Here is a 26,895-nt window from a genome sequence, read left to right on the forward strand (position 1 = left end):
CTTGCCTGGTTACAGAGCAGAGTGACTCCATTCACCTCTGGGTCACCCTGCAAAGGATCAGGGACACAGTGGGAGCAAAGAATAGCAGATAAAAGCCTGAAAATCAATACAACCCCTGCTAACACCCACTTCCCCTCAAAGTGTATCAGCCCAAAGCCTGGGAGCCACAAAGGCCCACCCCTGTGCTGGACTGAGCAGAGGGCAGCCACCTAGTGTAAGAAACAAATGCTGGGCGGTGGTGGCACACGCCTTTAGTCCCAGCACTCGGGAGGCAGAGCCAGGCGGATCTCTGTGAATTCGAGGCCAGCCTAGGCTACCGGGTAGGTAGGTAGGAAGGAAGGAAGGAAGGAAGGAAGGAAGGAAGGAAGGAAGGAAGGAAGGAAGGAAGGAAGGAAGAAATGAGCTATTATACAGTATGCCAGAAGAGAGTAAGGACTCTGGAGACAGAAGAGTAGGGAGGGGTGCTAGGGGCCAAGGGGAGGAAAATTGCTCAGGAAAACGCTGCTTCTTAGCTAAAAATATTGGGGCCCAAGACAGGACTCAAGGATGGGGTGACCAGGAAAGGATATGGACTTAGGGCCGGGGTTCAAACCCCACCTCCCAGCTGCTGGTATGTGATTCCTTCCTGTTATTTTGTTTTTACTCTGAACTGACTAAGTAGTCAAGCCTGGTCCTGAACACCTGATCCTCTTGTCTCCCACTCAAGTGCTGAGGTCACGGGCACACACCACCACACCTGGCTCATTTCGCACTGTTTTCTGTTTTGGAGACAGGGTCTTGCTTTGCAGTCCAGCCTAGTCCTAAACTCCCCACTCTGCCTCTACCTCCAAAATACAAAGATGACAGGCAGGTGCCACCACATGCGGTCTTAACACTTTTATTTAAACTCTACTCTTGCAGGATCCGACCAACCCACTTTGGGCAGCAGTGGTCACGGAGCTAGTGCCCATCTGTTTCAGCATCTGTTTCTGAACTTCTAAGTCTTCGGTTCCTCGCTCAAAGCAGCTCATAATTTCTACCTCACAAGGCTTACAAAGGTTGAAGCAATTGCACACACACACAGACACAGACACACACAGACACACAGACACAGACACAGACACACACACACACACACACACACACACACACACACACACACACACACACACACACACACGCCAATACACATGTAGGCAATATGTGGGATGCTACGTGCATCTCTCCTGAGATATGCATTGGGACAAGGGCTATTATAATCTCTACCCTACAGCCAGGACAGATGAGGCACAACTGCACCCACGATCTGTTCCAGCTTACACAGCCGACCAAGAAGTGTAGCCAAGTTTGAGCAGTGGAGTCACGCTCCAGAAGCCTGGAGGGACCCGTCTTCCATTCATACTCCCAGGCTACGGCACCCCCACGCCTTGGGTTCAAGTGATAATCTCCTGTTCACCTCTCCCTCTCCCCTCCCACCCAGAAATCTGAGTTTGGTGTCTTCACCTCCAGCTCTGCTTGCCTCACAGGGCCCAGCAGACTCAGACGCCAGGCCTGCCTGCTCTGTGTTCCCCCGCTCTCCTCTCTGCCCACAGGCACGAGAAGAGACACCATCTTTTTATCTTCACTCTGAGAGGACACATGAACAACTTCTCTTTACAGGTGAAACCAAGGCCTAGAGAAGTGAAGTGACCCACAACTCACAACTCCTGTCACCCAGAAGGAGACAAGTGACTCAAAGCCAGGGCTGTCTATCCATACAGCCACTAACTCTTTTTCTTTTCTTTTCTTTTTCTTTTTTTTCTGTTTTTTTTTTTGTTGTTGTTGTTTGTTTGTTTGTTTTGTTTTTGGAGACAGGGTTTCTCTGTAGCTTTGGAGCCTGTCCTGGATTAGGTCTGTAGCCCAGGCTGGCCTCGAACTCACAGAGATCCACCTGGCTCTGCCTCCCAAGTGCTGGGATTACAGGCGTGTGCCACCATTGCCCAGCCACTAACTCTTAACTAGGGGGTGGCCATGGCCCTTGCGGTGGCTACTCTTCCTGTCTGACATCTGGGGAACCCCTCCTCAGGTTTTCTTGTGCCCTTGCCTGGCCTCCTGCGCTTCTCCTCGGCAGCCACACCGGCACTTCCGGTCTCCTCTCTGCTCCAGGTTCCTCCACTGTCCTGGTCTTTGCTTGTGTTGTGTGCTCGGCCTGTTCCCCTCAATGGCTCTCTGTTGAAATCCTACCCCCCCCTTCAAGTCTCTGCTGGACACACCAAACCCAGAGCCACCTTCCCCGAGCCCACACAGGGAAGGATTCATTCTATGCTCTTATATCTATGGACATTTTTATAAAAACAGAGGCAATGTATTTTTTTGTGGTGAAACAGACAAAAGATAAAATTGGTCACTTTAACCACTTTCTGTCATTTGTTTTTTTTAAATAGTTTCTCATGAATTCTTGGTTACCCCTGAACTATCCATTAGTCAAAGATGACCTTGTATTTTTGATTTTCTTGCCTCTGCCTCCTGAGTGCTGGCATCACAGGTATGAACCACCACACCTGGTTTATGCAGTGCTGGAGAATCAAACCCAGGGCTTCTAGCATGCTAGATACACACTCTTTTCAGATGGCCCCACTTTAATCAGTTTTGAATGCACAGATTAGTATACACACATTTCACTCTGTTGTGTAAACACCAACTTCCTCTCCCAGCTGGAAGCTCTGGGCCACTGGACACTAACACCCCATATCCCCTTCCCCAGCCCCAGCCTCCCTTGGACACTGCTACCACCCACCATTCCACTTTCTATCCCCGAAAGCCTGACTACTCCAAGCACCCTGGAATGCACACCATCCAGCACCGGTTGTTAGGTGAGTGGCTTGTTTCATTAGCGCAGTGTCCTTGAGGTTCACCAGTGTTGCAGTGTGGGTTGGAATCACCCTCCCTTTCAAGTGGAGGACTACTCATACATGTATACACACCCTTGAATTCTGTATCACCACCTGTCATCAGATGTGATTTCTCTGGCTGGTGACTGCTAACTCTCCTGAGCAGCCCATGAGCTCCAGGGAACAGATTCCTGTCCCTCGGGCTCACTGCTGAATGGCAGCCCTGCCCTGCACTGCCCTGTAGTGTTTAGTCTACAGATCTATACAGATCTGTGGACCCAGTAGAGGGAGGGAAGAAGGAAGGCTGATTGGTTCTAGATATTTCCTGGGCTCTACTTCCCCCTGAGCTATGGTGGCTTGAGCCAGCTCATCTTCAATTGTGCTTGTGGGCTCCATTTTAGCACACACCCAGGTTCTGGGCCTCTGCAGTACTGCAGTACACAGAGCTGAGCCTCAGTTTACCAACCTGCCATAGATACACCCATCCCTCCTCTGTTCTCCACCTCTCCCAGACCGGGGCCCAGGCAGAGCCTGACTTCCCACCTCATGCCCCCCCCCCAGTCCCTGGAACCCACCTGACCTGAGCAGCTCACCTAAGTGTCCCCCCCCCCTTACAGTTGGTGCCCTTCCTGGAACTCTGTGTCCTTGGCGTGGCCTCCTCTCCTGCCACTTATCTTTCCAGCAGTCACACAGACTTCTCAAAACACACACCTGGCTCAAAACCCTCTGATGAATCTCCAGGAACCCCACTGTGGTCCAAATCCTTCTGGAGTTCAAAGACCCCATGGAAAGACCCCTGCTGGCTCCTGCAACATCACCCAAGACCTAGGGAGCCTTCCCTGATGGCACACTGGTCCAGTATCTTCCATGCCTCTAGAGCAGTGGTTCTCAACTTTCCTAATGCTGCCCTTAATTCATGCTGTGCTGACCCCCAATCATAAAATTATTTTCCTTGTTATTTCATAACTATAATTTTGCTATTGTTACAAATCTTAATGCAAATATTTGATATGCAGGATATCAGATATGCAACCCCAAAGGGGTCGAGACCCTCAGGTTGAGAACTATTGCTCTAGAGTGTCCTATATACTCAGCAGGATTCTTTCTTCCCTCGTCCTTGGGCTTTGTGTATCTGGACCATGGCGTGCCCACAGTAGACATTCAGTATTTAACTCTGATCACAGAAAAGGCACCATCAAGGATCAGAACTGGGGTCCAGAGCTGCTGAGGGAACATGAAAACAATGAGGTGGAGACTCCTGTGCTGTCTGGGGCCCTCTATTCTCACCTACCCTGCAGGGGGGAACTCTTCCTTTGGGGCAGCCACATCAGGGTTCTCCACATGTGGGTGGTATAAGGCAGAGACACAGCTCTTTGGTCTCAGTCCCCGTCCACATGGGTGATCTCACATGCCTGCTGCCCACACTTGGAATGTCGCTCTCAGGCCATGGGCCTCACCTGCATTAGGGTGCGCAGTGACTCCACATACGATTGCTCTGTGTCCAGCAGGGTCATGGTCACGTGCTTCCGCATGTCCTGTGGGGACAGGAGTAGAAGGTGAGTGGTCCTTTGTTCCCCTTAGCTACACACAAGCTCATCTGCACACTTCAGAGTCCATCTGATCCTTTCCCTGCCTGCTTCTCGCTCCCAGAGAGTTTCCCAAAGGATCCTGCCGGGCCTCCGCTCGGGCATTCTCTGCTGGGAACACTCCCAAGTGGATCCCTGTTCTCCCACCCCAACAGGTCCAGGACAAAGACAAAAGACCAACAACAAAAACCCTCCTATTTATAAAGGAAGATGCCTGCGGCTACACCCACTCTAGGGACTGACTGAAAACGTCAAGCTCCAGCTTGCTGTATGAGGACATGTTTGACCTGGCTGTGTGTCACAGCATCAGTAGACACTGTCACTTCCTGCTAGAAGAAGACACTGCAGCCCAGGGTTCTCACAAGGCTGGATCCTCCCTTGCACCAGCCCTGGGCACTTCATTTTCCCAGCCCTCTTGACCACCTGTGTGGTACACAGTTTCTCCACCTCTTCTCTATTTTCTTTGCGTGTGTATGTGTGTATGGCGGGGGATCTGTGTGCACACATGTGCAGGTTTGATCACCCATGCATGCATGTGTGCACACAAGAGGCCAGTGTCAGATGTCTCCCTCTATTGCTTACCACATTAATTAATTAATTAATTAATCAATCAATTTACTTATTTACATTTTGACACAGAATCTCTCCCTGAGCCTGGAGCTCACCAGTTCAGCCCATCTCTGCTCTCCAGCACTGGGGTTACAGATGCACACTGCAGGGTTACACATGCACACTGCTGGGGATACAGATGCACACTGCTGGGGTTACAGATGCACACTGCTGGGGTTAAAGATGCACACTGCTGGGGTTAACACATGCACACTGCTGGGGATACAGATGCACACTGCTGGGGTTACAGATGCACACTGCAGGGTTTACAGATGCACACTACAGGAGTTACAGATGCACACTGCTGGGGTTACACATGCACACTGCTGGGGTTAACAGGTGCACACTGCTGGGGTTAACAGGTGCACACTGCAGGGGTTACACATGCACACTGCAGGGGTTACACATGCACACTGCAGGAGTTGCAGATGCACACTGCTGGGGTTAACAGATGCACACTGCAGGTATTACAGATGCACACTGCTGGGGTTACACATGCACACTACTAGGGTTACACATGCACACTGCTGGAGTTACAGACACACACTGCTGGGGTTACAGACACATTGCTGGGGTTACAGGCACACTGCCGGGGTTACAGACACACACTGCTGGGGTTACAGATGCACACTGCTGGGGTTACAGATGCACACTGCTGGGGTTACAGATGCACACTGCTGGGGTTACAGACACACTGCTGGGGTTACAGATGCACACCGCTGGGGTTACACAGACACACTGCTGGGGTTACAGATGCACACTGCTGGGGTTACACAGACACACACTGCTGGGGTTACACATGCACACTGCTGGGGTTACACAGACACACTGCTGGGGTTACACATGCACACTGCTGGGGTTACAGACACACACTGCTGGGGTTACACAGACACACTGCTAGGGTTACACATGCACACTGCTGGGGTTACACATGCACATTGCTGTGTCTGGCTTTTACCAGTCTGGGATTGCAAACAGGTGCTCACGCTTACCCTTCGAACCGTCCCACCAACCTTTTTTTTTTTTTTTTTTTTTGGTTTTTCGAGACAGGGTTTCTCTGTAGCTTTGGAGGCTGTCCTGGACTAGCTCTGTAGACCAGGCTGGCCTTGAACACACAGAGATCCACCTGCCTCTGCCTCCCGAGTGCTGGGATTACAGGTGTATGCCACCACCGCTCGGCTTCTTTCTTTTTTGAGACAGGGTCTTACATAGACCAGGATAACCTTGAATTCCTCCTACATCCACTCTCCTAGTGCTGGGGTTACAGGGATGTGCTACCACATCTGGATTATGGCACAGCTGGAGAGCAACCCAGGGCTTTGTACGTGTGCTAGGCAAGCACTGCACCAACTGAGCTACAAGTCCAGCCTAGTCTCCTCATTTTCAGAATGGGGGCGTGAGGGAGGGGGACCCAGTCACTGATGCTTACAGAGAACCTAGGAGTTCCCCAGGGGTTGTTCAGCATCTGCACCCACATCCCAAGGAATTGATTCCTGCCTCTGTCAAGGTAAGCTCTATCTCATGGGAAGACTTTGTTAGAAGCAAGCTTGGGAATGTGTCTGGGCTTGGACCCCTGAGGCACAGCTCACCTGATGCCAACCTCAATTGTCCCCAGTCTTATCCAGGAAACCTTCCTACATAGCACCCGTCCCATAGCAGCCTCTGCCCTGGCAGGGACTCCACTGCAGAACTCCATACTGACACTCAAGCCTCTAGACTGGCCCTAGGCCAGGGGTGAGGCTCACACATCTGGCTGGGCTGTGCCTAGGGCTCCAGTCATCAAGGCCTGCAGGTTATTTTTCGTGTGGAAATTCCAGAATGAGTGCTTATGCTTGGGAATGCCTCCAGTCCTCAGCACAAGAGCCCCTTAAGGTAGAGACGCAGTGAGTGCGATTGACCTTTGTCACAACTCTGTCCGGTCCCTGGTTGCTCAGGGACCCAAGTTCTGGGCCTGCCTGGCCTCACCACTACTCACCTTTTGAATACTATTAGTATTTGTTTTGTTTTTGTGTTGAGAGATGAGTTCTTGCTCTGTAGTTCAGTATACAGCCCAGGATGCCTTGGCCTCCCTCATGCTAGAGCCACAGCCCTGCATGCCCAGCTGACTGTTCACTTTTCTGGCCATGGTAAGCTCACCTCAGGTCCTGCGCCCTCTGACCTTGGAATTGAGGAGTCAGTCTTGTTCCCTAACTGACAAGGAGGCACGCTCAGCAGTGGACTCCCATGCCAGGCTCTAGTGAGACATGAGTGACAGACATCTCCTCGGGACACAGAAGGCTGGTCGCTCCATCTCTGCAAACTCTGGGTTGTACAGATGTGCCTTAGGCCCTACCTCAGAGCAGGCCATTATACTGGGTGCTTCTGGGGCCTTTCAAAACTTAAAGCAGCTCTGATTCTCCCATGTCCACTCCTGTGCTGGCAGCTCCCGGAACACCTCAGTACCTCACAAGTACGTGTAACCTCATTTCAGCCTTACACAGCTCCAGGACACGTGTTGTCAGCCACTGTACAGATGAGTCAAGTCAGAGAAGTGACGTGACTTGCCTAAGACCATATGGCCAGTGACAGACACAGCAAGGCCCAGAGCCTCTACAGCCGCCTCATGAAGAGCCTTAGGGCCCTGGCACCCCACATTTCTATTTACACTGACCAGTAACCTCAGGCCACAGAGTTCTCCAGCTCTGCTCCATCCATCTGTGTGACCTTGGTGGCCTTGCTTCCATACTCCTTTTAGAAGTGGAATAATAACCCTTTGGTCCTGGGACCATACAAGCTTGGTGACGGGGAACAGGGAGGTGTCCAGACATTTCACCTCACTAACTCTAAGACAGCCAGACTGGCCTTTGGGCCTCACCACCACTGTCCCCTGCCCACACTCACTGGCCTGCCAGCCCCAGCCTGGGTCATGGTCAGAGATGTTTCCTGCGAGGCAGGCCTGGCGCTGGGCCTGCTGGCTGAGGCTGGGGTGTAGAGGGAGCTGACGCAGCAGCATGACCTCTCAAAGCAGCCTCCTCCCTGCTACAAAGCACAGCGGGCTGTCATTCAGCTGTCAGGTAAAGCACAGAGAACAAGGCCAGCTCCTTGTCACTGCATGGAGCACCCTGTGCACATGTCCAGACACGGGAGCAGTGTGTGTGTGTGTGTGTGTGTGTGTGTGTGTGTGTGTGTGTGTTGGGGGGTGGGGGGACGACCACGATGCAGCTGTCAACCAGATCGGCAGGCCCACCTGTTCCAGGCAGGCCAGCCCTTCAGCTCCGCTTCCCTCCGGATCCCCTCACCACAGGCAGGGCCCTGGCATGGGGACCAGGGAGGTGTGGGAAGGTGGAACAGGGTGCGGGGTACTCTTTTGTCATTAAATCCAAAGGCTGAGACCCCGATGTACCAAGAGTGAAGACACACACACAGAGAAGCCATGAAGGCAAGATGCCCTGCATCAAATCAAAAATGCAGCCCAGCTATCCAGCTGCGAGCTAGGCCCTCCTGCTCAGAGACCTGGAGCAATAGACACACACACACAAACACATACACACACAAACACACACACACGAACACACACCAGTACAGCACCGGGTTGAGGGTAGAGCCCTAGTCCCCATTGTGCCCAGAGCATGGAACAGAGTCTCGGCCCAGACAAACATATAAAAACAAGGCAGCATCCCTGGGACCCTCCCCCTCCCCCTCTGGAAAGGCAGCTGGAGGCAGGAATGGGGACACCCCCTTTTCCACAGCACCACAGTATGACATCGCAGGCCCCATGGTTCTAGTGCGGCGATGGTAAAGGGGAAGCAATGTTGGCTACCCCTAGTTACATACACACAGCTGTGGCCCCTCAAACCTGAGGGAGGCTAGAAATCTGGCTTTCCTGGGGACCCAGGGGGTCCCAGCAACAAATCTGCTTTTTCACCTGATCCACTTTACAAAAGAGTACTGTCTGGGCCTTGAACCTTGGTGCCCAGGCAACCCCACTAGCTCGGTCCTCACCATCAACCTCTCCAGACTAAGGTCAGCCCACCCAAAGCCCAGGGTTGGCAGGCAGGCAGGCAGGAAGGCTCCTGGTGTCTAATCCAAGTCCAGGCCTTGCTCTCCAGCATCTGCCCACGCATCCCCCTGGATCCTGGGTCTGCGGCATCCTAGGCCAAGACCCAGGTTTCCGGCTGCCCCTCCCCCTCCCAGTACCTGGGCCTCCCCCGGCTCCTCCGTGGTGTCAGAGCCCCCGCCCCCGGCGGACTCCCCGGAGGCGGCGGCCGGGCCCAGATCGCGCATGTCTTCCAGCGCGATGGTGAACTGGGCCAGGGTCTTCACCATCTGCAGCATGCGGCCGGGCCGCCGCCGGGGCGGGCACTGCGCAGAGGCGGAGGGCCCCCTCCCACCCGCGCTCCTCCGGGGCCTGAGCCCCGCCGCGGTGGCGGTGGCCGCGTTAGTAGCAGCGTCGGTGTGAGCGCAGCCGGCGGTGGCGCTGCGGCCTCCTCCGCTCCGCGCCGGGAGTGCGCGCAGCGTCGCAGGGGGAGAGTCCCGCCCTCTGCGCGCCGCCCCTTATCCCGCAACAAGCCGAGTCTGCAGGGCCTGGCCCCCCCCCCCCCCGCCCCCGCCCCAGGACACAAGTCACACACACCCGCGGACAAAGACGCCTCCACTGCTGCATCTAGAGCGCACGCACACAGATTTACACCCAGGAGCCATGGATGAACAGAGTTAGCGTAGGACAGGCCTGGGTGCTGGGTGGATCAGAGGACGTCAGAGTCAAGTGCACTCGCAGTTAACAAACGCGGTTACCATACAGATCCCAAATCCTGACGCCCAAGGAACCTGACCCAACACCGCTCACAATCATGCGGACTTCCTTGTTCAACAACTGCAGCGCCGCAGAAGCAGGCAACTATGCGGGAATCAAATTCGGATCTCTGGAAACCTCACTGATTCAGATGTAATAGAGGGGCTATCACCCAAAGCACCCCACATCGAGTCACCCCTAACCCTACCACCACCTCACCCAGCTCAGCCTGGGTTCTGTACCTGGCTCCAACCCTTCCAGCGCCTCTCCCCAGGACCCCCACCGGGGAGGGGCTCGACCATCCCCCATCTGCCCTCCACCCAACTCCCTGGTGTTTGTTTAAATGTGGTTCCCAGGCTCTATCCTCAAATCCCAGGAAAAGGCCAGACCCTACCCCAGACCCACTTAAGCAGGACTGGAGTGTGGTGATGAACAACTTGGCCACTAGCTCCCAGTGGGCACTATAGGAAGGGGTCCTTACAGCCTGCAGCTAGCTCCATCTCCTTCAACACTGGGGATTCCCACACTCACCAAGCTGCCAGCTGACTCCCTCTCTCCAACCGTTCTCTCTGGATTTCCTGAGCAATGGGATATTGCACCCCCATCACCCAAGCCAGGCTTACCCTTGTGCCCCACTGCCACGCCTCAGGGCCTCAACCTAAGCCGGTTCCTTCCCCTAGCAATCAATGCCTTTTCTTTTCCTTTAAGACCAATTTCTACACAAACGGCACCTCCTCTAGGAAGCCCTCCTGGGTCCTCAGGTTAGGTCTTGTGTGTCTTTTCTGTGTTCTTTGGTTTTCCTTATCCTAATCACAGGCAGTCTGCAATAATACATTTGGACAATGACTAGATTGACGCCCCTTTCTGCCTGGAGACTGCTGGCTCCCTGAGGCAAGGGACCATGTCATTCATAAACCAAGGCACTGAACACATGTGACACACGGCTGGTTGACAGACCAGTCTCCAATAGCTCTCCTCTGTTTTCCAGCCAGCCTGTGCAAGTTTGTGGGCATCCATCTGGCATGGAAGTCCCTGCATCCCTGTATCCAGTTCTGCTTCCTCAGGCCCACTCTCCAAACTCAGCCCTCCAGCTCCACACTCCACACCCTGTGCTAAGGAATTTTATTTATTTATTTATTTATTTTTCGAGACAGGGTTTCTCTGCAGCTTTGGAGCCTGTCCTGGACTAGCTCTGTAGACCAGACCCATCTGGCTCTGCCTCCCGAGTGCTGGGATTAGGATTTTTTTTAAAGATTTACTTATTTTTGATTTATGTGTGTGAGTGTTTTGCCTGCATGTGTGCCTTCCTGATGCCCAGAGACCAGAAGAGGGTGTTGGATTCTGGCACCCAAACCAGGGGCCTCTGTAAAAGCAAGTACTCTTAAATGCTGAGCCATATCTCCAACCCAGGAGCTGGTAGTTTTTAACACCCTCCCTCAAGGTCTCATGTAGTCCAGGGTGGCATTAAACTGGCCGTGTAGTGGAGACTGACCTTGAACTTCTGATCCTTCCATAAGCACCTCTCCACTCTGGGATTACAGGGATGCACTACCATGCCTGGTTTGTATCCTGCCCAGGGTTGGAACCAGGGGCTTGTGCATGGCATCAAGTACTCCACCAGCTTAGTTCCTCCCTAGCTCCTCTAATTTTTGCTACCAGTACCGAAGATTGAAGTTGAAACCTCCCCAATGCCAAGCAAGGGGCAGGTGGGCTTTCTTCCTGGGGATGTTGTTTGTTTGAACCTGGGTCTTCTTTCCATGTAGCTCAGGCTACCCTCAAACTCATGATCCTGGCGGGGATGCAGCTTAGTACAAGAGGGATTGCCTAGCCTGTGTGAGGTCATGGGTCCAATCCCCAGAACCTTTGTTGTTGTTTTTAAAGTGATAGGCTGGAGAGATGGCTCAGAGGATAAGAGCATTGATTGTTCTTCCAGAGGTCCTGAGTTCAATTCCCAGTCACCACATGGTGGCTCACAACCACCTGTAATGAGATTGCAGGTGTTACCCTCTTCTGCTGTGCAGGCATGCATGTAGGCCCAGCACTATATATATTAAAAAAATCTTTTTTTAATGTGCTTATAACTTTTGCCTGTGCAAGATGGTGTGCATCTATAATCCCAACACTTGGGAGGTAGGGGCAGGAGGCTCAGCAGTTCAAGGTCATCCTCAACTATTTAGTAAGTTCAAGACTAGCCTAGGCCATAAGAAGCCCTGCCTCAGAAAAATAAAAACAACAAGCCTGGGAATACAGGTCATTGGTAGAGCTCTTGGCTGGGTATGAGGCCCTGTTCAATTTCCAGGACTGCAAACAAGCACACAAAAGCCCCATGATTCTCCTGCCTCCTCCTGAGTGGCATTACAAGCATGCATGCCTATGCCTGGCACAAATGAATTATTCTCAGCTACCCCTGAAAGGGCAGGCTTGGGGCTAGGATCCTAGGGCAGCAGGCACAGTACAACGGATCAGAGCCAACACCCAGTAGTGCTTAGTAAATTCGTGTTGCATCAGTGAATGGACAATCTGTGGAGTCTGCTATGTGCCCTGGGCCCCCCTGGATCAGAATAACCATTCATTTAGGAGGGAGTGTGACAGGCTCTTTTCTCGTCCCTGGACTGAGAGCCCAGGACCTCCTAGGAATGTGCTGAAAAGCACATTCACCCCTCCCACAAGAGATCTCAAACTCTACCCTAGGTTAGAGCCAGGAACCAGCTGCACGCATCTGCCTTTTCCTTTCCCAAGGGACTGCCTTGCCCACACTTCCTCCCCACAGCTTGTTCCTCTTCCTCATCAGGTGGGCATGGTTGGAGAGGATAGAGAGAAGGAGTATGCCCATGTCCAGGGTGGGCAGCCAGGTCTCACAGATGGCCTGAGGGCTGGCTGCCTGGTCACTGCAGACCTTTAAGCCACCTTCAGCTACCAGAGTGCCTCCTCCCATCTGGCCCTCTCAAACTACCTGATCTTGGCCTCATTTCTTCTTAGGGGCTGGGAGGCAGCGCATAGTGTGAGGGTCTTAGCAAGGTACAGCTCAACCATCCATCCATCCATCCATCCATCCATCCATCCTCCCTCCCTCCCTCCCTCCCTCCCTCCCTCACCGGTACCAGCAAGACAGAATTCAGAAGAATGGATCCACCCCTGCTGGCTTCTGGGCAGAGCAGAGTTAGTAACCTCTGCATGGGTGAAAGCACTCAGGCCTTGAACACAGTATGGAGCTCAAGAGACACAGAAGGACATGGGTGCAGGAAGACAGAGACTCTGGAGCCCTCTGCCTCATGACAGGTGGGACTTAGCACCAAAGGCAGAGAGCGCTGTGTTGCTTCATTAAGGGTGGCTAATGGGACCCCAAATGGGGGTGCCGGTGGGGCAGATAACTAAATGGGAGTCGGGGAAGGAACAGCAGCCCAGTGGCTGAGACAGTGTATCACTAGCACTCTTTCAGGACAGGGTCTACTAGGGTGAGGCAGAGGGCCTCATGTACCCAGCACCCAACGCAGGTATGGTCCTGAGGTTCCTGAGTGCCAGGCTGGGGTGTTGATTTAATCCCACTCTTCCCTGCCCCCACCCCACAGGGTTTCTCTGTGTAACTGCTCTGGCTGGCCTGGAACTTGCTTTGTAGACCAGGCTGGCCTGGAACTTTCGGAGAGATGCCTGCCTCTGCCTCTAATCTCCGCTAGGACTAAAGGCGTGCACCACCACTCCCCAGCTTAACCCCCCTCTTAGAGCTCTGCAAATGTTTGCAGCAGGTCACAGAACAGTTTTGTTCTTTATTTATTTATTTGTTGTATATGGGGGTGGGTGGACACATGCCCATGTGTGGAGGTCAGAGGACAACTTTTGGGGAGTCCATTCTCTCCTTTCACCTGGGGACTGAACTTGGGTCTTCAGGCTTGGCAGCAAAAGACTTTACCTTCTGAGCCATCACTGTGAGTGACATTGTGTCCCATTTGTGTGGCCGTCTAGAGACATGACCCATAGCAGTCTGGAGTAAGCGCCCACGTGGTTCTGTGGTACAGGTTGAAAACTGAAGGGTCTTCCAATAATGACCCAAACCAGCCACATTCAAAATAATCACAAATAGAAAATAACAACAGGGGACTGGAGAGATGGCTCAGCACTTAAGAGCACAGACTGCTCTTCCAGAGGTCCGGAGTTCAAATCCCAGCAACCACATGGTGGCTCACAACCATCTGTAATGAGATCTGGTGCCCTCTCCTGGCCTGCAGGGACACATGCAGACAGAACACTGTATGTATGAATTAATAAATATTAAAAAAAAAAAAAAAAAGCCAGGCGGTTGTGGAGCACGCCTTTAGTCCCAGTACTTAGGAGGCAGAGCCAGGCGGATCTCTGTGAGTTCGAGGCCAGCCTGGTCTCCAAAGCGAGTTCCAGGAAAGGTGCAAAGCTATACAGAGAAACCCTGTCTCGAAAAACCAAAAGAAAATAACAACAGACAGGCTAGCACTCACAAAGCATTTACTCTAGACATGGACTGAGTCACTTTCTTCTCACAGCTATCCCAGGTCACTGTGTCAGATGACATTTGTCAAAGCTAGTGTCCACCTGATAGGGTCATGTTCCAGTATGCTGCTGACACTTCTCATGTGTGGATGAGGCCCAGGGCCCTTCAGACTAGGTGGACCTTTGTTATTCTCTTGAACACAGCAGACAGGCAGAAGCGAGGCGACACCTAAAAGCTGTTCCACACCCCCCTTTGGTGGAAGGGTTCAACCCGGGGCTTCTCACACACTAAAGAAGCCCTCCACTACTGAGCTACTGAGCTGTACCTCTGTTCTATTTGTTTTTATTTATTTATTTTAAAAGTTAGTTTATGTGCATGTACACACACACACACACACACACACACACACACACACACACACACACAACCACAAGAATGTTTTGCCTGCATGGATGTATGTACACCACATGCATGCCTGGGGCTCTCAGAGGCCAGAAAGGGTGTTGGATCCCTGGAACTAGAGTTATGGACAGTTGTGAGCTATCATGTAGGTGCTGGGACCCAAACCCAAGTCCTCTGCAAGAGCAACTAGTCCTCTAAACTGCCGAACTATGCCTCTGGCCCCTATTATTTATTTATTTATTTATTTATTTATTTATCTATTTATTTATTTATTTTTCATTCCCCCCCCCCCCCAGAGCTGAGGACCGAACCCAGGGCCTTGCGCTTGTTAGGCAAGCGCTCTACCACTGAGCTAAATCCCCAACTCCCTTATTAATTAATTAATTAATTTATTATTATTATTATTATTAAATTTTGGGGGGGGGGGTTTCGAGACAGGGTTTCTCTGTAGCTTTGAAGCCTGCCTCTGCCTCCGGAGTGCTGGGATTACAGGCGTGCACCACCACCGCCCAGCCCTCTATTTATTTTTTGAGAGAGGATCTCACTATGTAGCTTTGGCTAGCCTGGAATCCATAAAGATCCTCCTGCCTCTGCCTACCAAGTGCTGGAATTAAAAGTGTACATTACCAAACCTGGCTCCCTCTAGCCTTTAAAAACAATATTTTTTCCTTTGACACAGGGTCTCATTAAGTTGCCCAAGTTAGCCCTGAACTCATCTTTTAGTCACGGCAGGCCTTGAACTTTCCTACCTCTGCCTCCTCGGCACCTAGAATTACAAGCTGCTCCATGAGGCCTGGCAGCCTGGTTATTCTTGAAGCCCAGCCTCCATCTTGGGAGGCAGCCCAGGCCACATGCCCTATATAGGCAGGTATTCCAACTGACAGTTCTGATGAGGCCCCAACCAAACATCAATATAAACTGCCAACTTGGATGAACGGCCCTCCATGGGGGCTCCAGCCCAGGCACCATCTGACCACCAGTGCACGGAGTGAGATGAAACGGAAGTCCAGTGAGGCAGACAAGGAAGCCAGAGCCAGGCAGACTGCAAGGGGCAGAGCTCAAACACAGAGCTCTCCATATACTGACAGAGAAATGAAGCCAGGATGATTTCTGCATGGACCCACATTTCATCTGTTGGCCCAGAGGGGTCAGGCTGAGACCCCCAGCATGGGAAATGGTAGAAAACCAGAGACCCACATCTGTAAGGAGCAAGCAGCAGCCCTCCCTCCCCAGACTGGGGCTCAAGCTTGCCCTCTGCTGGCTAAACCTGGTTGCCCCATCTAAGCCCAGAAGAAAACACTTGACCACCACACTCCGGGCTCATCCCAGACCCCAGGGTATGAAATACACCGCTATGTCCTCATTGGGGACTTGTACAGTTAGCTGATGGTTTTTTTGGTTTTTGTTTTTGTTTTGGTTTTTCGAGACAAGCTTTCTCTGTGTAGTTTTGGTGCTCGTCCTGGATCTCACTCTGTAGACCAGGCTGGCCTCAAACTCACAGAGATCCACCTGGGTCTGCTTCCTGAGTGCTGGGATTAAAGGTGTGTACCACCACCGCCCAGCGCTAGCTGATGTTTAATGAGGTAGTTTTCTGCACTGCCCTATGTATGCCTCGCGCTATTCCTGAGCACCCGGTGATAGCTCTCCCCAGCCCATTTCGCCACATGTTACAGATCTACACCTTACCTGTCTTGCTCTAGGGGGCTACCCAGGACCCCAGAAGACAATAACAAAATCTGGGAGCACCTGTCTGCCTTGTCCCAGGAGCACCAAGGTCTAAAAACGCACCAGTTCCCACAAGTGTGCACTGACGTCTTGTTACAGAGGAGAAAAGAGAACTTCAGTGGAGTGATCTAAACTGGGAGGTATCTCCAAGCAAACGGTGTAGCTGAGCAGTTGAGTGATTTCACCAGGCTGCAAAGCACATAAGTGAGAAGTCAGGCCAAGCCTAGGGCACCCTGAATTAGGCAATGGGGGTGGGAGCTGTATCCTCTTTCTCAGATGGCTAAGAAATGGATGGCAATAGAGGAGAAGTCTCAATGTCTGCCTGTCCCCAGGGCTACGTATATAATAGACATACAGTAGGTACATACATCTATGGACTGGCCTTCTTGGTCTGTGACTCTGGTTCCCTTTCTGTAAACAGACGAGGGAGGCGGGAAGTTCAAGAGGGTTCTAAATTCCCCCACAAGGTTCCCTAGAGGGTGATGAGGTCATATGTGGAGAAAGGTGCCGCTGATGAAGCCCAAGCAAAGAAGTGCGGCTCCAGGGCTGCACTTCCATCAGATACCCATAGGTGGCAGCAGAGGCCTGCAGGACTGGGACTGTAGGGCATGTGGCTTGAATTTAACAGCCTCGATTTTTTTTTTTTTTAAATGTGTTTTTTCCCCCTTTTGTGTGTCTGTCACCCTGCCCCCTTCGGTTTCAAGAAGATACAGCTGAACCTTCTAGGCTGAAAAGGAAACATTTCTTATCCCAGATAATAGTCAGAAGTGGGAGATGGGGGCTAGAGGGTTACGTCAGACCTCAACAGATGTGAAAACCATCTGAAGAGCTTGTCCGTTCTGAACTCAATCTTCTCTGCCTATTTCGATCCTCCCCATCCCCAACCACCATTTTACAGGTAATGAGCCAAAGTCATACCTGAGTGTGAGGCTACCCTAACCTTGGTGGTGGGACCGGGACTTGCTAACTCTGGTGAGTTTCTATGTTAGTGGCTCCCAGGACATACCTGCCAGCCCTGCACATACGCCCGTGCCTTGCCTTGGTTCAGAACCCCAGGATGTGATGATCTCCCCTAACAGCTCTCAAAATTCATTCACATATCCAAACCTTGTTCAGAACGCTACCCGGGCCACCCAGGGCCCACGTGATCTGATCCTCATCCTTAAATATCTTCTCCTCTGCCTCAGTTTCCCTGCCTGGAATGTGCTAGAACACTGTAGCTCAATGGCTGCTCTGGAAAGGAGGGCTCTCTCCCATCTCTCCACCCAGTTTGGTAGCATGTAGGGAGGCTGGGGTGAGGGGTCGTGGGAACGGAAATTCCTAGGGTCTGATTCCAGCCCTTCCAATTCCCTCCCTCCTTCAGACCCAGGCACAAATGGGGGAGCTCCATTTGTGCACTGTTGATAGAGATGGGGTGTCTTGCCTGTAGGCCGGAAGATGACTCACTGGGCCATGAGCCAAGCACCCTGGGAAAGGCCAAGCCGGCCTAAGGCCAGAGCCCCAGGGAGCAGAGAACAGGGCCTAACTGAGTTGTGTATAAAGCCCAGGGCTTCTCAAGGCCCCCAAATCAAAGGAGGCCATCTTCCCCACTTATACAATGTCAGAAATCCTGCTCAGACCACCAAAGGCCCAGGGCAATGAGGTGGATGAGTGCCTTCCAGGCCAGCATGCCAACCTGGTTACCAATGTCAGTTTCTCCTCTTCGGCATCGGGTCCTCTCCTGGGCTGCTCTTGTTCTTCACTGGATCAAGTCCCATCTAATCTATGCTCTGCGTCTCCCAGGGAGCCTTAAAATCTTCTCCCTTACCAAGCTCTTGTTCCTTAGTGACCATCCTCACCTCAGAGCAGGGCAGGAGCTCACTGCCCTGTGAAGAGTTCCCAGTACGTCCTTCTTTTTTACTATGCTACAAACCTATGAGGTGCCAATCTTGAGCTGGGAAGCCACCGAGGGCACCAGAGGACAAGAAGAAAATCTGGGAGTTCCAGAATGGTAGAGGAAACACTCCTCTACTTTATGTGCCCTGGCTCTCTAAGGCCTAGAAAAGAGCCCAGTTCCCAAAGGGTGTACACTCAGCACACAGGTGTCCATATGGGCACAGCAAGGCCATCATATCCATGATCAACCCTCCTGAAATGAAGGGACAGAGGGGCCATTCCTTTCTACTGGACATACGGATATAAAGTCTCAACACAAAATGCCTCAGGACCTCAGGATTTTAGGGATTCTCCCTTTGTTCACAAGTACCCAAGCGGCTAGGATATACTGTGGCCTCATTTGCTTCACCCCAAGCCTGTATTCCAGGGGACACTGCTACCCACGGGTTACATCAACCCTGTGTGTCTGGCTCAACCCAGAGCCCAGGGAGGTTCCTGTCACCACACCAGGCCAGCTTTCACAGCTTCCTACCCAGGGGCTGCTCGAAGAGCCCTGCAAGCCAAGGGTTGTCACTGGACCCGGGTCACACTGGCAGACGTGACCTCTGCTTCTGCCTGACCACCAGACCTTCTGCTGTGCTTCCAGGCCCTTTCTTTGCTTCTGGCAACTAGTGAGTGGCCAGCCCTAAGGCTGGACAGAGTCACCCACAGGAGATTCTTATCTGAAGGTCAGCTAGTGGCAGACAGAGGCATTGCTCCTTACATCCTAGGACCAAAGGCCACCACCTCCAGGAAGCCATCCGGACAGCATAGACAACCACTGCCCTAGCCTGAACTCCTGGAGCTTGAGCCTTGAGTCCTGAGTTTCTCTGGTCTCAGCTGTCGAAAGTAAGTGGCACTGAGCAGTACCACAGAATCCACAGACGGGTACAGCACCAAGTCTCTTAAGATTTCACATCAACTCAGAGGTACAGCGAGACTCAGCAGCAAGTCAGAACTTGCTGTGTTCTCGAGACAGGCAGTGGGCTGGGATTTGAATCTTCCCTCTGCCACTGACCACTAAGTGGCTGGGACTTTGGATAAATCACTTAACTTCACAGGGCCCGAGGACAGGAAGACGGCAAAGATCTAAAAATAGTAGTTCTATCTACAGAGGGATTCCTCTCTCTGCTTACTAAGCTCTTCACAGGTGTTGGTTTTAACCTCAAAATAAGCTCCTGGGTGGGCCCTGTTATTACCTTGTGTCACAGAGGACAAGGCAGGACTCGAGATTTCTCAAGCAGACAGGACTCCAGCCCCAGGGGACCTAGACAGAAGAGGAGTTGGGACAGAGTGCCAGGAGAAGGGTCCTTCCAGCCAGGGGCAAGCCTGAGAGTACCAGCCTGGGCTCTCAGCACAGGACTCCACCCACACAGCCTGCTTCAGTTCCAACCATGGGGGTGGGGTGGGGGGGTGTTTCCTGAGTCATGGCAGACTCAGACATGGTGATCTCTGCTAGAGAAGGGATCTGCTGTGGAAGTGGAAAATCACTCGTAATCCTCACACTGGATGGTCTCAACATCATTTGAAAACAGAGGGACATAAAGACAGAGACAGACAGAGCACACCTGGAGGAAGACACCAGAATGTCAACAGTGGGCAGGGCCCAGGGGATGGGGACAGGGGAGAAGAAGCTAGAGACGTTCTCTTGATGGCTACCTGCCCTCAGGAAGTTCGCTATGCGCCTATTTTCTCATCTATAATGTATAGACTATAAAGTGCTTATTTAACACAGAACCAGGAACCAACAGGGCACTCAACCAACCCTGGCTGTTCCAAGTAAGACTGCAGTGTTACATTAGGATGAAGATCTAAGGGACTCTTGGGAGGGAAGCATCTAAGAACGACCCGCCCGGCCTCCTTCAGGATAGTCCCTGGCAGCCCCTGCTTGCAGACTCCTAGAATTGAGGAGCTCACCCCCTCCTGTGGTACTATGGGAACATCTTACCCTATAGAGAGGTCTACCTGGAAGCAAGGTCAGGTGTGCTGGGCCCTCCAGTCTCTGGGTACCAGCTTGGACTGCTCAGGCCAATGGATGGCTGTGACCTCAGGAGGCTCTTCCTCCATCTAGCATTCCAAAATGTTTTGGTCTAGGGTTTTTCTATGGGATGATGCTCCAAGTAAGGTGAAGAGGCTTTCTGGATGGCTCCCACGTCCCCTGCCTAGATGACCACCTTTGTCCATCCCGCTCTGTGCCACAAGAGTACCATTTATTGGCAGGACTATCTGCCTTTTCCATTTTCTTGTTTGAAAAACAAATGAGAAACCAGCTGGGTCTGACCTCCTCCCCACCCTCTCAACTCCCCAGTCCCTTAAGGGCAGGAAGCCTTTCTGCCTCCTCCCAGACAAGGGCCTTGTGGGAAACCCCAGAGAGGCCTTGTGAGCTGGTTGTTGCTATGGCAATGACAGTCCTGGAATTTGACCACTGGGGCCCTGGAGTGGGGGTGGGGAGCTGGTCTAGGCCGAGCTAGGGGCAGGGAGGAGGGTCCAGAAGCCTAGAAAGCCAAGAAGTAGGAGCTAGGAATCCAAAGCCTCTCCAATGGCCTCGGTTCCCCCATCTGTAACGGGAGTGAGGAATGGCCTTCAGGATCTCCCTTTTCCAGTCTAACTGATGGATGGGGGAGACAGCCAGGGTAAGGCCAGTTGTCCCCTTTGATAGATAGCTAGGGACTCCAAGGAACAAGGACTCACTAGAAATCAAAACCAAGTTCAGAGCAGTGGCTAGCTTCTCAAATGTGACCTGTCCACTCTCTGGCATCCCTGCACCTCCAGAGAGGATGAGGATGCCTGCTCAGGGTGGGGCAAGAGGACACCCCAAGAATGGCCATGGTTAGACTGAGCCCATTCTCCAGAGACAGAGTATAATGTGTCTGCTCCCAGTAACCCTTGCCATTCCTGGATCTTGAGGGCGGGCCGAGGGCCTGCCCTCCCAGCGAGCTGTGCCAGGCTGCATGGGTATTTTTAAACAGGCGCCCGCCCCTTGGCCTTCCCACCTGCCCACTCCAGGAGCACAGTGAGTTCTGCTGCCAGCCTTCTGTGTACTTCTGCCAAGTCCCAGCAAGTGCTATATCCAAAGCCACCCTCTGTACCCCACCTCCTCCCTCACAGTCAGCCCAGCAGTCGGGGAGAGATATCCAGGGTCCCCTTCCAGCTACAGCGCTGGAGGCTCAGAGCAGGGATGGAACTTGTCCAAAGTCATGCAGCACACAGAATTGGGGAATGCTGTGCCACCAACTTGTGCCCTCACCTCCAAAGGCCCCTGAGTTATTATTCTAGTGCAAGCCCAGCTCTTCATCCCTTCTGTCCCTGACCCTCCGCAGTCACAGCCTCCCTCCCCCACTGACCTTCACACCCACTTCAGACAGATAGCATAACTGTGACTCCTCAGCTCAAAACACCAGCCACAGGGGTGGGGGAGCAAAAATGAGTGCCATAATTCACACTGGGCCACGGGATATATTCTATGTAAAACAAAACAAAACAAAAACCATAAAACATCAGAGGGAAACATGCGAGAATTGTTTTACAGCCTTGGAATGGGAGACTTGCTAACCAGGCTCCAAAGGGAGCAGGCAGAAAATAACGGCTTGATAAACTGGAGCACTTTTAAAAACAGCAAGAAGAAGCCTTTCCGGGCCGGCCTGTGGGTAATGTCATCGATGCCAGCAAAAGCCTGCTGGTCCCCAAAACCCACTCAAAGGAGACAGAGAACCGAGGCTCCAAGGTTGTTCCTCTGACCCCCATATGCACACTCTGGCATATGTTTACACACACCAATGAAATTTTTAAAAATTTACAAAAGTTAAAAGCAAGGCGTTCTGCAGAACAAAAATACCCTACACAAAGTCAAAAGTCGGTGAGAAATCAGGAAAAGGTATTTGCAACTCATGACTCAAAAAGCGGAAAAAGGAAAAATCCTCCCTCCCTGTGTTTAAAGGGTTCCTAGAAATGGCTGAGCCAGACACCAGCAATCAAGAGAGAGAGAGAGAGAGAGAGAGAGAGAGAGAGAGAGACAGACAGACAGACAGACAGACAGACAGAAGAGGCTCAATCCTGCTTGGTATGAGAAAAATGTGGATTAGAACAGTGTGATGTCATGTGTACCTATTGGACTGGTAACTGTCCGAAAGTGTAGATTAGAAAGGAAGACGACAGGAAATGCCCCTTCCACACTGTGAAGTGTGGCGTTAAAATGTAAATCACATACACATAATGTCTTAGCAATTCCATGCCCCAAGAAACTCTACTCCATGAATAAACTGTTTATAACAGCAAGACATGAAAACAGCCTGTATTTTTAACATTATTATTATTATTATTATTATTATTTATTATTACTGTGGTGTGTGTGTGTGTGTGTGTGTGTGTGTGTGTGTGTGTGTGTACCCTTGGTCAGAGGATAACTTTGCAGGACATTTTTCTCCTTCTACCATGTAAGTCCTGGAGACTGAACCTAGGTCATTAGACTTGGCAGCAAGTGCCTTTCTTTTTGTTTTGTTTTGTTTTGGTTTTTTTGGTTTTTTTGAGACAGGGTTTTTCTGTGTAGCTTTGCACCTTTTTCCTGGAACTCACTTGGTAGCCCAGGCTGGCCTCGAACTCACAGAGATCTGCCTGGCTCTGCCTCCCGAGTGCTGGGATTAAAGGCGTGCGCCACCACCGCCCGGCACAAGTGCCTTTCTTTACCCACGAGGCCAGCCTTACTCAGGTTTTGTTTTTTTGAGATGGTCTTTTGTTACATAGCCCAGGCTGGCCTCAAATTTAAGACTATGGTCCTGCTTCAGCCTCCTGAGTGCTGGAATTACAGGCATGATGTGCCACACCCAGTGACGTCTCCTTTAATCTGTGGTACCACACAGTTGGGCAATCACACAGTAAAAACATGTACAAAAAGAATATGGAAGACCACTCAAGTCTTGCTCAGCAGTGAACAGCTGCTTCCTGCTTACTCTCCTTCCCGCTGGTCAGGGACTGGGAGGCTCCCCAGACAAAGGATCTCTGTCCTGTCTCAGACCATCTCTTGGTATCCCTGGCACTGAGCTTTGCCCTCTAGCCTATGCACAGAACCCAAGGTGGCTACCACTGAGCACTAGCAGCAAATACAACAGGCTGATTTCTCTGAGACCTGAGGGCCCAGCCTCTGTCTCTGGTGTCTCCTGGTCCCTTCACCAACAGTTCCAGTCTCTGAGGTGACATTTCTCCAGAAAGCCCAGCAGTTCACTTTGCATTCAGACCACGGTCTGGTTTTGCCCCTTCTGCAGAGACAGGTAGAACCCTTCTTCAGGCCCAAGCGCCATCTTCATCTACTTCAGGACTGAGTTTGCACAGGCTAGTGCTTTGAAATGAGTCCCCAGGCAGGATGAAGGCTTTGGGGTCGGAATTTACAGGGTGATGCTGGCAATTATGCCCCTCTCTGGGCCCCAGTCTGCAGAGCCAGGAGTGTGGGCCAGCCATCCAGTTAGGAATGGGTAGTCACACAGCAGGGAAGGATGTCCACCAGTGAGAGTCGGGCAGAGGACCCCAGCCCACATACCCCCGCTCTGTCCTCAATCTGAGCCCCTTCCTAGAAACAGCTGTGAGAGGGCCATTTCAAAGTCTTCCCCAGGAGCTCAGCCCATCCCCCTACCAAAATTGGCTCTGGGCCACTGTCAGTAACCCCACCCCAAAGGCCCTCTCTCCATCTCCATGGTCCTTCCTCAGGCATGCCCTGTCACCACGCTCCTCCCTTTCAACTTGTTTTCTGGCTTACCACTGCTCTCCAAACCAGCCACCAGACATTATCACATTTAATTCTCCCAGCAACCCTATAATAGATGCAATCATCATCTGTATTCTATGTGTACCTACGCCATATGCGGAACCACAGTGAGGTTAAGGACTCATGGTCACACAGTGAACATGGACAGGATTTGAAAAAGAGGAAGCCCCGGGCTCTGGCCTTTTTCCTTTTTTTTTTAGACAGGGTCTCTAATGCCCAGGCTGGCCTTGAACTTGAGATATAGGCCAAGATGACCTTGAACTCCTGATCCTTCTGTTTCCACCTCCAGGGTCCTGGGGTTACAAGAATAAGTCACTACACCCAACCTCATCCAATGTTCTTAAAGAAGTAGGGGCCTGGCTGTGTGGCAACCAGGTAGGCTGCTCTCTGAGTCGGCAAAGGCCGTGTCCTAAAGGGCTTCATGCTTGCCAGCCTCTGGGCTCCGGCTTCTTCCCAGACATCTTCGTTCTCACTTCTTTTGTTCACTCTACTCTGACAGTCCTTCCAGATTCTAACCGAAGTCACCTCACAAGAGAGAAGCCAAGCCTCCTGGGCTCCCAAAGAATGTGTCACTCACTGCCTGCCCCCTGAGCCGCACTGACGTGGGTTACCTGCTCTGGAAATGTGGCTGGCTGCCAACTCTTGTCTCCCCAAAGGCTTTCTTTGCAGGCGGCAGTAGTGGGCAGATAGACCTTTATCATTCTCCCAGGCTGTCCTCATGACCAAGTGGGCTCGGGCTAGCTCTAGCAAGCCTGGGTAGAGGGCATCACCGGCTCAGAGGGGCACCAAGGACAAGTGAAGTACTCTGTCAGCCAGGCCCCTCTGGAGACCTAGTCCCACAAAATGCTCCCTACCCAGAGCACCTGGCTGGCCGAACCTGAGTTTTGATGGGCAGGCCTGCTTCACTCTTTACAGCTCAATCAGGGCTTCCCTCTGCCCCCCAGAAGCATATTTTCCACTGAGCCCAAGGCAGTTCTAGGGCACTGAATGGGGAGCAGCGGTCCAGGGAATAAGACACACCCTTGTCTTCACGTAATTCAATGGCTGGCCCTGCCTCACAGTTCTGTGCCAAGGCTCTATTAGTGAAAGTCTTATTCTTTTTGAAAACTAAGGAATACTGGCCTTGGATCAAGTCCAGATATTCAGGCCTGGCCATTAAGTCTCTGAGGGACCTACAGACCTCTCCAGAGCTGGAATTTCACAGTGCCCAAACACACCAGGGCTGCTCCATCCTAGATCTCTGCCTTTGTAGCTCTTTCTGCTTTGAGAGCCCTAGATGCCTATGACTTGCAGGACACTCTGGCCCTTCAAGGTAGGCCTGCTTCTCCCAAGTCAGCCTCCCTGATCCTCACCTGCCTCGGGCTCCGGAGTCACAGTTCTCCGGTTCCTACGGGCCTGGAGTCACTTCTTGTTCATGCTGTAGCCACAGGCTAGCCCAGCGGACAGCAGCTAAACTGGGTTCCAACGGTTACCTAGCTTTGCAAGGCCCACCACCTAAAGCTGATCCCAGAGTTAACTACCATGACTGATTAGAAAAATCAGGAGTAAGCCAGACATGGTGGTCCCCGCTTTTAATCCCAGCACTCTGGTGGCAGAGGCAGGCGGATCTCTGTGAGTTCAAGGCCAGCCTGGTCCACAGAGTGAGATCCAGGACAGGCACCAAAACTACATGGAGAAACCCTGTCTTGAAAACAAAACACACACATACACACACACACACACACACAAAGTTAGGAGCATTAGTGGAGTGAGCAGTCAATCCACCAGTCACAGGCATGCTGGGCTTCCCACGGGAATGATGCCCTCTCCCCACTGCCCCGGGTCTGGAATCTACTGCCCAGCACCCTTCCAGGTGTTCAGAGGCTTCTGTACAGGGCCAGGTTACTCCACATACACCCTCCAGAAGGAGGATGTCTGTTTGTACCACTTGCTCACATGATGTCCGGCGACTCCCGTCTACTCCAATATTGCTGCCACCAGAGCAGGCTGGCAGGAAGGCCTGAGAAGAATCAGGCTGGGTCTTCACTTTAACACCTGCACAGGCTGTGGCTACAGGAGCCTGCTGGGGACCTCACAGGAGTGTGTATAATGTGTACTTGATGCGTGTATGCTGTTTATCTCTGGTTTGTTTATGTTAGATAGGGGAGGGGACCTGCTATCGAGTCACCCCTCAGTGAGGGAATGGTTTCGGTACATGTTTGCCCGCCAGCCTGTGTCTTCTGCTGGGGCTCCTCTCTTCATGTCCAATCCTAGCACAGGACCTGGTACCTGCAACCCGGCCACACAGAAGGTGGTCTGATGACCGAGGGGAGGGGAGTATGTGGCTGCCTGGACCCAGGACCTAAACTTGAAAGACAGGGTTCAGGCCTGGGGGCCCAGAAGAAGCCAGGGCAGGAGGCCTGAGTGGGGGAGTCAGCCCGGGCCTCTCTGGGCTCTTTATCCAAATATGGAAGGTTTTTTTGTCTCCATTTGAGTCATGCCGGCCTTGGCCCAAGAGATCTGCTTTCCAGATACTACAAGCAGGACCACACCAGCCCTGCCGGGCCTACTCGTCCCTTCCTGGCTAGCTCAGTACCTTCCCAACCTCCTGAGCCAGAGCTTTCCACCAGTGGGGGGTCCCACACCACCCAGCTATGCTCCAGCACCAACAGAAGAGTCCCTGAGCCCACAAATACCGGAAACACACATTCCTCCTGCAGCCTGTAACCAGCCTGTCAGTGCAGGGGAGTCATTCACTAATATTTACTGAGCAACTGTGCTAGTTCCTAGAGCTGGGACCACGGGCTGTGGATCCAGTGGATGTAGCTGCCACATCCTTTGCTCAC

At 52.2% G+C, this 26,895-nt stretch overlaps 1 protein-coding gene across 1 annotated transcript in view; it reads right to left on the reverse strand.

Annotated features, from left to right (window-relative positions):
• Positions 1-26,895, reverse strand: part of Arhgef17 (Rho guanine nucleotide exchange factor 17) — a 59,060-nt gene that overhangs the window by 16,928 nt on the left and 15,237 nt on the right. Inside the window, exon 2 of the mRNA XM_036187236.1 lies at positions 4,307-4,384. Coding sequence (XP_036043129.1) covers positions 4,307-4,384 — 78 coding nt within the window. The remainder of the gene's footprint in view (positions 1-4,306; positions 4,385-26,895) is intronic.

The sequence above is a fragment of the Onychomys torridus genome, chromosome 1 (genome assembly GCF_903995425.1).
Source record: "Onychomys torridus chromosome 1, mOncTor1.1, whole genome shotgun sequence".
NCBI lineage: Eukaryota > Metazoa > Chordata > Mammalia > Rodentia > Cricetidae > Onychomys > Onychomys torridus.